At 42.5% G+C, this 13,680-nt stretch overlaps 1 protein-coding gene across 3 annotated transcripts in view; it reads left to right on the top strand.

Moving 5' to 3' along the window:
* Positions 1-209: 209 nt before the first annotated feature.
* MAEA (macrophage erythroblast attacher, E3 ubiquitin ligase) overlaps positions 210-13,680 on the top strand; it is a gene marked incomplete at both ends in the record, with an annotated part of 45,716 nt that continues 32,245 nt past the window's right edge. For all 3 annotated transcript variants that reach the window (XM_079535142.1, XM_079535141.1, XM_079535140.1), the window contains one exon: positions 210-278. In XM_079535142.1, the coding sequence (XP_079391268.1) occupies positions 210-278 (69 nt within the window). The remainder of the gene's footprint in view (positions 279-13,680) is intronic.

Raw genomic sequence — 13,680 nt, 5'->3', positions numbered from 1 at the left:
CGAACCACGGCTCGGCGGCGGGGGGGAGGGAGGAGGAAGAGCAGTGTGGGCGGGCAAGAGCGAGCAGTGTTGGTTCGCGCCGTCTCCATGAGTGATGGGGCGGAGGAAGGCCTTTATTGCCCGGCATGCTGCGCGCGCTGTAGGTAGCTGCCTCCGCTCCGCGCTGGGGAGGGCGGGGGAGGAGGAGGGAGGCTGGTGCCCGATCCAAGATGGCGGTGCAGGAATCAGCTGCTCAGCTCTCAATGACTTTGAAGGTGCAGGAATACCCCACTCTCAAGGTGGGTGCCCGGCAAACAGGAGAAAGGCAGAGCCGCCCGCGTCCAGCTTGGGGAGCGCTGAGGGGAGCGGAGGGCTCTGCCTTAGTGGGGCTTCCCCGGCTCCCTTTCGCCTCTCGGAGTACCGCGGCGTCCGCGTCGTGTGTGTGAGGCTCCCCGCGGCCGCCCCCCCGCCTGTCGTCCGGCTGGAGCCACCGCGGCTTCTCCCCTCCTCCGCTTCTCGCTGTGGAGCGAGGGACGTGCCTGGAATACGGCGCTGAGGGGAAGGGGCAGGCCCCGAGCGCTGCGGGGTGGGGAGGAGGCAGGGCTGGGGGGGGGTGGGGGGGGCAGGTTGGGCTGAGGACCGTGGGTGCTGTGTGGTAGTGCGAGGGGTGCTGAGGGGAGGGAGGAGGGAGGGAGAAGGGAGGGAGAATGGCCTTCCCTGCCTCCCCGAGGATGGAAAACGCGCGAAAAAAGGAGTGAATGTAGTGGAGGGGGGTGGAAAAAAAGGCCTGTAGGGGTATATGTCGATGTAATTACGGTCAGGCAAAGCTGTGCTGAGAGCATAGAGTGTTCCTGAAGGCGCTGTGCGGGTCTGAAGGACGGTGGCTTCTGGCCATCGGTGTGGTGAAGGGACTGAAGGACTTAAGGCTGAGCCTTGAGGTCATTGCTTCAGCAATGGTTGAGCTGGAAGGGTGATGATGCTCGTAGGAATCAGTGGAAACCTTTGTTTGGACACTGGTGGTGTGTGCAGGAGTTGTACCACATTAATAGGTATGGCTGAGGGAGGCAGTTGAAAGGAGCTGTGGTGCAGAACAGTGATTTGGGCATCTCCCAGGACAGTGCATCAGCAGCTTTTTGTGTATAGGAGGTGGTTTGCAGCTAAACTTTGTGATGCTGAGATCATACTGCACTTTCACACAGTCAGTACTGTGTGCCTTGAGCAGTGTTTGTTTTGCAGGCTTTTTGGCTGTGTTCTTCCTGTGCATGTCCTCATTCCCCACCCTCCTAGCTTTTAATTTAGTTCCAAGAAGCGGAAGAATGAAATCTTGATTCCCTTTTCTTTTTACATGGAGAGGCATCTTTCCATCACTGTTTCCCTGATACTATCAATCTTGATTTCTAAAATGCATTTCGAGAGCACTCTAGCACTTTCCATGGCCACAGCAATGTGAAGGCCCTTAAAGTTAAGAAGATCGTTTTACAGCTGCATTTCAGACTTATTCCAGTTGTTATCGCAGCTCTGCTTGTTACATTCCTGAAAAATTACTGGCAGTGAGGATCAGGGAGTTCTTGTTTTCTTGGTTGTGACTTAAGACGAATTGTCAAGGTGCCAGCCATTTAAAAGCTGGAGAATGTGTTGGACTAATTCTTACATTCCCCCAAGCCTGCTTTTTTCTTGACAAATCTGAACAAAAATATACATTGAAGGATGGAATGTTGTTTGTAATGTTGGGAAGCTAAACAGTAAGGGAGTGAGATGCCCTTTAAATTTCCTAGGGAGGTTGGTGTTTATTGATCCTTCCCAGCACCCATTCAACTGCTGAGTTGTTTCTCTAATCCTTGGTAGCATTTTTTTTTTCTTTTTTTTTTGCTTAAAAAACCTGCCATAGTAATGTCTGCTCAAAGCTTTTCTTATGACCTCTTAAATGCTGTTAACCATGAGTCATGTATCAAAACAATTTAGTGGTGAAGGTGAAAAAGCGACGGGCAGAGACGATCACAGAAGGCTCAAGTCTGCTGAAATATGTTGACAGCAAATTCCACTTTGTTTACTAAGAGGCAGGCAGGTGCCTAAAAGTTTCCACTGGACTGAGCCCCTGTGGGGATTTGATTTCCAGTTTTGTGAAATAATGCATGGTCATTTGTGCTTTTAATTATGATCACCAATGCAGTGGCTTGAGATATTTCTCCTGGAGTTTTGGATACTGGTGATTTTTCCCTGATGTGAGGAAAATGTAAAAGATTACAGACTTATATGTATGTCCTTCATGTTTTCTCCCACTAGCTTCTTCATGCCGACATCACTAGACAGTGGTTGTGTAATAGCTCTGCATTTGCTGTATGTTCTACACAGTGCCTTTCATGTGGAAGAATGCTTAAAACTGCAGAGGGACATCCCTTTGCCACTGCTGGATTGTGGCAGCTGCAGAAGTGGAAATGCTTCAGCTGTTCTTCAGCAGTTCAGCTGAGGAGGAGTAAACTGACTTCTTCAGATGAACCTAGAGAAGTTATTTAAGCATATAAAATAATGCTTGAGTATTTCCTCAGCGTGCCTCCTCCTTGTCAAGGACAAGAAGGCTGCCAGCTATTCTTCATTCGAAGTGCTGTGGAATCTTTAAGGGGGGGGTGGGGGGTGGAGAAAGCCTGCTGATCAAGAGTTTTGCAGGCTTCAGCTGGAGGATAGAACATGAAGGCTGGCAACTTAAAAATGAATGAATGCGAGCATTGTTATTGTGGTTCTTTGCTGAAACACTAATAAACAAGTGATGACAAGAAGCTCGATAGTTCATCTGTATCCTTAGCAGTGGGAGTAATCATTAAACTGAACTAGCAAGAAAAATGGAATAGGACCCCAAAACTGTAAGGTCTTCCATCTTAAAGAAGGGGTGATCATGTCATGATATTCTTGTTCACTGCAACAGTTTAGGGTTAGCTGTGGTTTTTTAAAGCTATCTGCTTTAAAAAAAACAGTTGGTCAAAATGAGAGTTGTGGAAGCACAGAATTCTTGAGCATCATCTCGATGCTGCTGATTGGCTTCTTTTGTTGGCAGCTGTGTTGGGGGAATACTGGCAGCAGACTTAATAAGATGTTAATTTCTCAAGGAAATACCATGTCTACCTGATCTTTTAATAGGGGAACAGATAACAGAACATATGTTGTTTCTGTCCTGACTTCACAGCATCGCTCCAACCGGCTGAGCTCAAAGTGGAGGCAGCTAGAGCAGGTTGCACAGGGCATGTTCTGCTTGGTCTTGAAAATCTCAAAGATGGAGCCTCCAGCCTCCATGGGCAAATCTGTTCTAATGCTTGACCTCTGTTATGAATTTAAAACAAACAAAAAATTGCTTACATGGAGTTGTTCTGTCTTCCATTTTGTGCCTGTTGTCTTTATCTCTCGTCTTACTGACGAGATGTAGTCTGTCTCCATCTTCTTTCCTGTCCCCATCAGGTGTAGTGCACGTGGATTTGGTTTAGCAGGAGCCTTTTCTTCTCAAGGCTAAGCAGTCCTTGTTCTCTCAGCTTCTCTTCATATGTGAGATGCTCCAACCTGCTGGTAATCTCTGGTCTTTTTCTGTGCACACTGCTGTGTCCCTCCTATAGCGGAGGCCCAGAACTGATTACAGCATTCCAGATGAGCATAATTCATGTGGAAGGGAAGGCTCACCTTCCTTGCCCTGCTGGCCATGCTGCTCTTGACACAACTCAGGGTGCTGTTGGCCTTCTTTGCTCTAAAGGCCTCTTACTGTTGCACAGTCAGCTTGTCCACTCTGACTTCCAGGTTCTACTCTGCAAAGCTGCTTTCCAACCTGTTTGTCTCCAGTAGGTACTGCTGCATTTGGTGGTTTGTTCCCAAATGCAGGGTTTGACATTTCCCTCTGAACTCTGTGAGGTTCTATTTGCCCTTTTCTCCAGCCTTTGAGGTCCCTCTGAGCAGCAGCATGACTATCTGGCATATGAGCAGCTTCAAGTTTTATATCACCTGCAGACTGTGAAGGTGCACGCTGAACCACCATGTGGAATCTTGAATGAAAATGGCAGATTACTCTGGTCGACTTTTTTTTCCTGCTAAGGCAGAAAAGTTTATTTCCACCTTTATACGCTTGATTGGAATTTATTTTTTTAATCATAGCTTTGTAATTTGACAGAAGTATTCAGTGGTGCATGTCTGGCTTTGAATGTACAACAGCAGAAGTTGCTCAGTGAGAGAGGTACAGACAACACGAGGTAATACAGCTGGAATACCTAGTGCCCTTTCAGTGTATCTGCACAGCAAATTCATGGCAGTCGTTGATCAGTAAGTGGCTGAAATGCTCCTCAGGTGGAAGGCTGAAGCTGGCTATAGTAGTCAATGAGCTCTGTGGTGTGAGTGCTTGTATCTCACACTAAATCTGTCTTCAAAGTGGCTGCTGTGACTCACTCAGCACGCATTAAATATCCATACCAAGCATTAGTATGTTGCTGAACCATGCACTTCCTGTTTCAACACCTCATGCTTGCATGCCAGCAAACAGGCGTGACGCCTTGTGCTGCTGCTCTGCTGCACTCGGCGCAGTGTGTTTCTGCTCAATGAGAAATCTGGTATTGGGACTGCAGGGGGAGTTTAACCTTGGAAAGCAGCGAGGGTAGGAGTTGGCTCCTGTGGGATTTGGTCTCTTTTCCACCCCTGTCCACTCCCTGTAAAATACATTTGCAAATGATCAGTGCAGGAGGAAAACACAGTTAAGGCAGCAAGGAGCCATGAGCTAGACATGTCATTGGTTTTGGTGCTGGAAACTGTCATGGTAAGAAGAAACTTTCTGTGGGAGGAATGAATCCTTACTGGATGCTGGGGACTACGCAGTGCCAATTCTCTTTTCCTCTTCCATCTTTCATTTCAGTAGTTCCTGTATTAAGCAGCATGACAGTGCACCTTAGAGCCCGTAAGCTTAGGGAAGCAGTTGTCACAGGTGGGTGTTTTTAAAAGAGCTCACTGGCAAAATCCATCAATCCTTGTAAGCTTCAGAAGCTGCCTTCATTATGTGTTTGGTCTCCCGTAATGAACAGCCTGAGATGCGCCCTACAGAAGTATTTGCTCATACAGAATGTGAAATATGCTGTATCAGTGGCTACTTAATCCAATCTGACGTATGTTATTGCCTATTTCAATAAACCAAGGTTTTGTTGTCAGGATATCTTTATCATGGTACCCAATAATAGAACTGTTTCACATCCCACACTTGGTTCACTTCAGCTTTGATTTTGAGCACTCTGGGTGTTGCCTTGTGTAAGCTGCAGTAAGCACTGAAGTAACACAGGTAATCTTATTGAGTAGACCTTTGGTTGTTCGTGTTTCCTGATAGAGGTCTGCTGAGCCAATAATCCTTAATTATACGTTAGGTGCAATGCTGTCTCTTCAGCTGGAGTTGGTTATTTTGGGAGCAGTCAGGCCAAAGAGAGGATCCCCAGCCTAAAGGCTCATGGCTGTGCAAACATGGAGGAGGACAGTGGCAACTGCTTTTATTTAAACAGGTGATGCTGTGATTAAAATGAACAAATGTTTGGAGAATAAAGGAGGATTTAACCAGAGAAAGGGACTTGCTTACGGTGTGGATCTGCTGTATGATCTTATCCAGTTGGCTGCTGCTTTAGGCAGCTTCATTTCCCCTCCTAAAAGGAGGAGAGCAAAGAGCGTTCCTATGAGGTGTGGTTTAAGGTAGCGGCTGTAAACCAGTGTTGTGGGAAGTCTGTGCCCGTAGTGTGGCTCGAGGCAGGACTCTGCACGTGGCTGTCAACCTTGCATTGGGATGCAGGTCGGTTCTGGCTGACCATACTGCAGCTTCGTAAAGCATTTGCTTGAACTTATTGGAGATCTTACACAAAAGCTGCTTACATATATTAATGAACAGTTACTGATATACACTACTAGCAGTTTGTACAAGTGGATAGTGTTTGGGATAATTGCTCCTTTTTGATAAATGTGTAGCAGAGGAACAGTCTAAGATCTTTCACTGTTAACTCTTTAGTGTTTTGAAGTAGCAGCTTCAAATATTGTGGTGATGTTTTCTTTGGTACTTTTAACTAAGAACTATTTGGTTTTATACTGCAAAAAAAAAAAAAAAAATTTAAATATTTCTAAAAAAAATCCAAATGATCTACAGCTGCATTTAAGGCTTGTGAAATTATTTTTTCTCTTTTGATCCGTATCTTTAAGAATTCATATTCACACTTGTACCTAATTCAGCCTAAGTCTAGCCATTATTCCAAGCCTCTCATTTTGGATATATGTTACTTCTCCTTTCTTTTAATTTTCTTTTAATTTTCTAATTTTGCCTAGGAACAGAAAGAAATATCACTACAGGGGATAATAAAGGGATTGATAAGAGCTATGAATCAGAATAATTCATTCTGTGAATAAGCGATGATATAATTTACATTTTGGATGAGTTGAGTTAGAAATAATGATGCCAGTTCAGCTCTAGAATTATCTAAGAGCTGGAGGAAGAAATAAAAAGAAAAAAAAAAAACATAAGAGTTTCAGTGATTCTGCATAGAAATGTTTATGTGCTGTTGGCTCAACTGGGAACTTGCTACAGTTTAGTGTTCTCTGCTTCATGTTTGAAATGGCACCACACGTAATAATTTTTGTTGATGGTAAGCAAGGTGATGGAATTCGGTATCAAGGAAGCATCTTAAAGCTCAAAAGTATTTCCTCACTCTGTTTACCTCCTTCTGATGTTGCTTATTTTCAAACTTTAGGAGATGATTCTTCTTTTCTCTTCCATGTTCCTGTTCCTCCTCTTTCCCCTTGCGTAAAGTAAGACTAAGTTGGCTTTGCTTCTGTGTTTGTTTGCTTTTGTTTGAGATCATTTAATCAGCCTTGCTTTCTTTTCCCTACTTATCTATGGCTAGACTTAATTTCATATACAAGCACAGTACACTGCATTTGAAAAAGCTTATTTATACCACAGAAAATCTTCTGTTGGGTTGACTTAAAGATGTGTAAATTCATACAACCCTCTGGTGCTTTGCAGGTGTTATAAGCTAACACAGTTGAGAGGAAGCACGTCACTTTTCTGACCCTTGAAAGGAGAGCATAGCTCTGTAATGGTTTCCCCCATCTAATCTGGTAGGACTCTTATTTTATTTTTCTTGAATCTTCCTTTTCTTTGTCCTTCCCACCAGTTACCCAACTTGATGTACCTGAAAAGAGTTTTAAAAATCCGTTGCAAATTCCTTCCTGCCCAAGGCTGGGTTTGCTGGAAGAGATACGCTGTGTAGGTCTTTCTGTACTTACACAATTCACTCTTTGTGGCCAGAAGTTTTACTTGCTTTCAGCTGGGAGGCATTAATGTTAAAAGAGGATGATTCATACAGACATCACTAAAGTTGGGATTTATAGCTAAAGTTCTCTGCATGAGTTAGTACTGCTATCAAGCTGGACCTGATTATCTTTCCATCAAATAGAGGAATGGATTATTCTTCTACAAAAATTTTAAACCTATGTAAAAGATGTTGTCTGTGCTTAGTTTTTTTTGTGGAAAAACAAGTTTGTTTTTAGAAAATAAACCTTAGAGAATCCGTGTTAGCTGAAGGCTAGAGATTGATTGGTGGCTTTCACTCTTTCATTTGGAAGTGCTTCCACATAATTCTTCCTTCCATTGTGATGACGTTTTTGAAGTATCATTCTTGCTGTATAATTTCCAATAGTTGAATGATAGCTGTAATTTAAGTAGTTTTTATATGCAATCACTGTGGAATAGGAATGATCTTTTTAATGTTCTGGTCAGGCAGATTGGTTGGTTTTAATTTCTGCTATTATGTGGAACTCTTCAGGCTTGAATCAGTTCAAGTGAAGAAGGAATTCAGTCTGTAGGATGTGAGCAGAACAGTTTGAGAACTGGAGTTCAAAGGCTCAGGACTTGAGGGGGGATAAAGGCTCGTTTCTACTCTGACTTAGATTTTTTTCATACAATCCTGTATCCATGGCTTTCTGGAAACTCTCTGCTAAATGCATTTGACACACTTCTTCCTGAAGTACTGAGGTGTTTTGTTTTGCTTTTTTGGGGACAGCTGTGACAAAGTAGAAGGATGTGTTTCAATGATTCTGCTTCCTTAAGGAAATTTTTGTGAGTTGTGTGATTGATTTCCCCTTCCATCCAGCAGCTTATTGATGAGCAGAAACTATTCTTCCTAATAAAGCAGCTCCTAAGTCCTAATGGTCCTAAGGTCCTAATAAAGTAGCTCCCTATTAGTTAATAGGGCCAAAAAATGAGAGTCAGCCCATGCAAAAATCCTGGGTTTCTGTAATCTTTTAAAAATAAAGGAAGAAGTTGGGGGGGGGGGAGGGGGGGGTGGATGACACTTTGCTAATTAGTATTCTAGAATGCTTTTAGTAGGTATCGCTTACCAGGAACTCTTGAAAGAAAGAAGCTTTTAACTGGATTGGTAATTGGGCAGAAGAGAGGAAATAAACATCAAGGTTTAGTAGCCAGCCTTGCACAGAATAAAGTTAATATTAGTGTTCTGCTCTAGTCTCTGCTAGAACTGCTGATATTTGCCTTGAACAGCTTGGAACAGAGAACAAGTACTGAGTTGATTCCATTTCCCTGATGATACAGAGGTAATTATAGCATTATGGATGCAAACTAAGTGTGAGGCATTGGACAAGAGATGGTAGAGGTATTAAAATAAGTGAAATTGAGTGTAGGTAAATGTTTGTTACAGTTGTTTGAGATTGTGCGAGGAAAAATGATTTTGTATGTAAAATAAAAGATTCTGAAGTCTTCATTATTGCTTAGTGAGATTTAAGGGTTATAGTGAATGTTCTGTGAACAGTCCGCAAGATCAAGTTAAGTGTTTAGAAAGGGAGAAAAATTAAGAGACTGATTTTTTTTTTTTGTAGTGGTAAAAATGCATGGTATCATTCTTAGAATGACTTTCTTCCTTGGCTCATCTTGAAGAAAGATGCAGTGAAGCTGGAAAATGTCCACAGAAGGGTAAGAATGAGTAGAGATGTGGATGGCTGTCTTCAAAGAATGGAGAGCATCTTCAGTCTTAAGAGACAGCATGAGGGTCATGGGGATGGTGAACGTGCTTTTCTGTTCCAAACGAACTGAATGGTTTCAAATGAGGCTAGTAAATGATAAGTGAAAACCAACAAGTGTTTCTTCACACAGTGCGTGAAACAGTGAAATGCCTCACTGTAGGATGTTGCACTGCTTTAATTCTGCAGGTCAAGAACAACCAGAAGAGCTCATGGATGATAAACCTGTGGTGTTTGTACTATAAAACTCCCACCTCTTATTCAGATAGTCTTAAGAGACCATTTGGGATTAGTAAATTCTTGCCTTTTCAAGTGCTGATGCTGTCAGATGAAGGACAGTTGTAGAGGGACTTCTGGTCTCACCTGCTGTGGCCACTCATATCTTCACATGACACTTGTCAACTATGCCTCCTTCCTCTTTACTGTAACTCTGGGAAGCTCTTATCTATGTCACTCATGTTTAGGTAGCAGAAGACTGCTATCAGGCCGTGCCCCTCCCTGCTTCCTGTAGCCTTCTCTTCTACAGGTGAAACAAGTCTGCCTCTCTTAGTCTCTTGATTTCATGTCCTCCTGCTGTACTCATCTATATGGAATGGTGAAGGGCCCTGAAAAACAGCCTTAATATTCTAAATGAGTATGCTGGAGTTCTGAGCATAGAGAATAATCATTCCTCTCAAACCTCTGTCCTCAGTGTTGCTAATGCAGCCCAGTATGTGGTAAACTTTCTGTGCCTCAGGAGTCTGTTGCTTATTCCAGTCCTGCCTGTCATCCATCAGGACTTCTGCATCATTTTCTTCGGAGGTAGTGCTAGCCAGTTATTCTGCAGCCTCTGCTAATCTATGGAACTGTTCTGTGCAAGGTGCAGAGCTCTGGTTTTTGACTTATTGAATTTCATGAAGCTTTTAGTGCATTTCTCCAGCTTGTCAGACTTTTTCTTATATCAGCTCTACCATCCAGCATTACTGAGCACTTTGGCTGTTTGTTGTCCTCCGTGAGCCTGTGGATTCTGTCCTATTATGCAGATCAGTGATGAAGACGTTTATATGGGAGCTGATAGCAGTCCTTGGGAGTCAGATACTGTAAGTCATCAGGTGGATTTTCAATCACTGATCATTGTTGTTTAAGCCTGGCTGTCCAGTCAGTCTCAAACCCAGGTTATATTCCACTCATTCAGCCTGCATCTCTGTAGTCTGGCTACAAAGAAACTAAAAGACCACGTTTTCCACGTTCTCTTTTGGAAGAGATGCAATAAATGTGCCCTTCTGTAGTCACTGAGGACTTTCTTTGTTTGCCATGATGTTTCAGAGAGGTGGTAACAGCTTTGCAGTGTCATTTTCTCCTTTCCTTAAGCCCACTTAGTGTTCTATGCATCCAACCCCCCTGCCCTGACCAGTTGCTTGGTACAGGAGTTGAAAGGTTTGGGAGAAAACCTGGCAAGTGGAGACAGTGGCAGCATTTACTGCTGAGGCTTTACTGTCCTTTGTTGCTAAGGCACACTTTCAGCTCGATGCTTTTCTTCATGTTCATTATTCTGCTGATCTGTCTGTAAAGCCTTTGTCACTTAAACTGCTTATTAGTGGAACTGCAGCTGAATAAAATGGATGTCTGTTTACCATGATGATAGGGAGCACTGCATTTCTAGTTGTGACTCAGCCTGCTTTTTGTTGTGGCTGGGTTAGTGTAACACCTTTGCAAAAATCATTTTGCCATAGTTATTTTATTTTAATTTCATACATAAAAGGTTCTGTATTTGGGAGAAAGTATGTTTGGAAACCCCAGTGCCTAATGAAAGAGGAGTGACTGACTGTTGTGGAAGCTGTGGGTTTGCTGAACAGCCAAAGCATTACAAGGTTCTCAAGATGTCATTAAGCTGCTTAGTGGAATTCCAGGTACTAAAAGTGGCAAAGTCCAGGCTGCTTCTCTGATTCCCACTGATGTTAAATACTTCTGAGGCAGTGGAGATCTTGAAGCTTTGATCGCTATAATCATGGAACTTCTGTGAGGGTGAAAATGATATGCGTTCCACTAGTCCTGTAATGCTGAAGACTGAAGATGGTATCTCCTTATGGCATGTGTTGTTTTTTTTTGTAAGTCAGTTTTCACTGAAGCTATGAAGAAGTTTGGCTTGAGGTAAATCTTTGTGGGCAGTCTGTTTCTATATTTCTGATTTATGGGTAGAGTACTAAATATGTGCATGTAGGTGCATTTAGAAGAAAATTAAATGAGATTCTTTAAATGTTGTATAGAGGATTGCTTGTTTTGACTTAATGATGTTGTTCATATTTCTGCATTGATTCTTCTAAAATCTGATAGTAAACGGTTGAGAAATGTATACAGCCTGCTAACCATCAGGATACAATATATGCAAGCATTTAATACTTGCTGTTTCTCCTTAGTTTCGTTACGCGTTTAGAAAATGTCGAGAAAATGGCCTCATTTAGTAAATGAATGGCTTCTTCCAAAGTGTAGTTTGATGGAAATTGTATTTAGTAGTTAATTTCAAATTCAGCCATCAGTATATTTAAAGGTATTTCAAGTGCTATATTAAATGTATTGTTCAACAGTCCTAGCCACTGCTCCTACACGATTTGACAATCAATCTAATCAGACTGAAACCATTATTTTTAGCCTTAATCAGTCTTGCCCTAGCACCTTATGTACATATATGGGTGAAGGCACGGCAGTTAATGCTGCAGTGGAGTTCCTAAGTATAAGCTTAAAGCTGCTGCTGTATGTTCTTAGCTGTGTTTTTCATCTGAGTGGAAGGAAAAGAGAACAAGTCAGGTGTAGCTCTCAGGGTTTTCTTTCCACCTCTTCTTCTGATTTCAGCTTTAAGACCCGGAAGAGTTCTCTCCTAAGATTGTCTCCAGAGCTACAAGTGGTTGTGCTGTCCCAGAACATGCTCTGCCAAAGCTTTCTGGCTTGCTTTGCTCACACTGCAGAGTGAAGTAATGGCTGCAATGAAGAAAACACTTGGATCAGATTATTCAGTTATGTCTGCCTCTCTGTTAGTACTTAGCACCTAGAAGCAGTTGTGTGCACAAGTCTCCAGCCAAGCGGGCTGTCCTTAATGCTTCAGTAGGAAAATTTGGATCTTGGAAAACTTATTTCCGTGACTTTATCCATTGTGTAGGTTGTTGTAACTTCGATCTTCAGAGGAGTTGGAATTAAGTTGGACTTGTTTTAGTGCATGCTTCTCTTGGATGGTGTATCTGCAGCTGTGAAAGTTGATGAGGAAATGATGCAGAACTGATTTAGTGACACTGAATTCACACATGCTGCCTGCAAATTTTGGTCCTTTTGTGTGCTTGTAAGTGTAATGTATATTTTCCAGCTTCAGTGAGTAGGACAAGTTGGTATTGAGCTTTTTCCAAAATACATTCTTGTTAGCTCTTGCAGCTTTATTTCAAACTGTTTGATGTTTAGTGGTGTTTTCCTTTTTATTTTCTCTTAAAGTAGTGATTTTAAATCAGGCTGAGCTCTGTAAACTAGTTGCCCTGATTAGGGATAGCTGTTTCATCCAGATTTGGTCATGGAAAGGTAGGGGCAGTAGAAGTGTTATGTCTCTGGTAGTCTGTAGCAGCTTGGTTACTTTTTTTTTCCATTTACTTTTAGTATTGGAGTAAATTGTAAACTTACTGATGTAATGCCTGTAGCCTTTTGAAAAGTTCTGTGGTTTCAGGCTGCAGGTAACAACAGGACAAGTGGTCAAGATTGAGCAGTTGTACAAGTATGTCCTTTTACTTGTAGTCATTTCCCTTGATATGTTAAATTGTTTAGAAATATCTGTATCTAATTCTAGAGGATATGGTAAAATTATTCAGCTCTTAGCCTCTTCCACATCAGATTGTAAAAATCTTTGACATGGAGGATGGGGAATGGATAAAACAGGAATCAAAGACCTATTGTACCTTGACACAATATAAATGTGTAAGGATGTCAGCTGAAATTGAAAGTCCAGTTGTTCTAAATGTCATAGGAACACAGAGCGTGCCAGAAACTTGTGTGCGGCAGAGACAGAGCATGGGAAACGGGAAGTGTTATTGCTCTTGTATGCTGCAAAGAAACTCAGGAAAAGGGAGCTTAAGGGTAAGGCTTTCAAGGGTAAGGGTAAGTGTCTTCAGAATTAAACAAAACCACTTTTGATAGTCAGAGGTACCTCAAACTTCTGCAGGTGTTGACTGAAGCATGTCTTCAGTGTGGTGTGGAAAGCTGATGGGCAAAACTGCTTGCAGAAAGTAAACCCAGTAAATACAGGTAACTGAAGAAAATGTATTTTTTAATGAATAGTAAGAATATGGGGGTGGGATTGGGGGGGGTCAAGGAAGGTACTGTCAGAGTGTTTTTTGGCATTAAGCTGTGAAGCTGGAAACAAGGTTTTCTACTATGAAACGTATTCAAAACCACGTGCCCCTATGCAACACATGGTGTCTGCAGAGGAGCTCTGAAACTATTGATTTATTTTTGTGGAAGTCAGGAAGGTGAGGGCTAAAGATGGATCATGATGGAGGCAAGCCTTTCGTGGTGTTTTATTTCACATACTTTCAGCCTGGGGGATTGTGGTGCTGGGATTTTTTTTTAGGAGCGTTACAGGGAAAAATAGTGCTTCATAGTGGTACTTCCCATGGTAAAGGTTTGTTCTGCCTTTTGGGTCTCTGAGGTGGCAAAAAAGCACTGCAG

The sequence above is a fragment of the Tetrao urogallus genome (assembly GCF_951394365.1).
Source record: "Tetrao urogallus genome assembly, chromosome: 4".
Classification (NCBI taxonomy): domain Eukaryota; kingdom Metazoa; phylum Chordata; class Aves; order Galliformes; family Phasianidae; genus Tetrao; species Tetrao urogallus.
The sequence above is the reverse complement of the archived record's forward strand: the minus strand, read 5'-3'. Positions and strand labels throughout refer to the sequence as shown.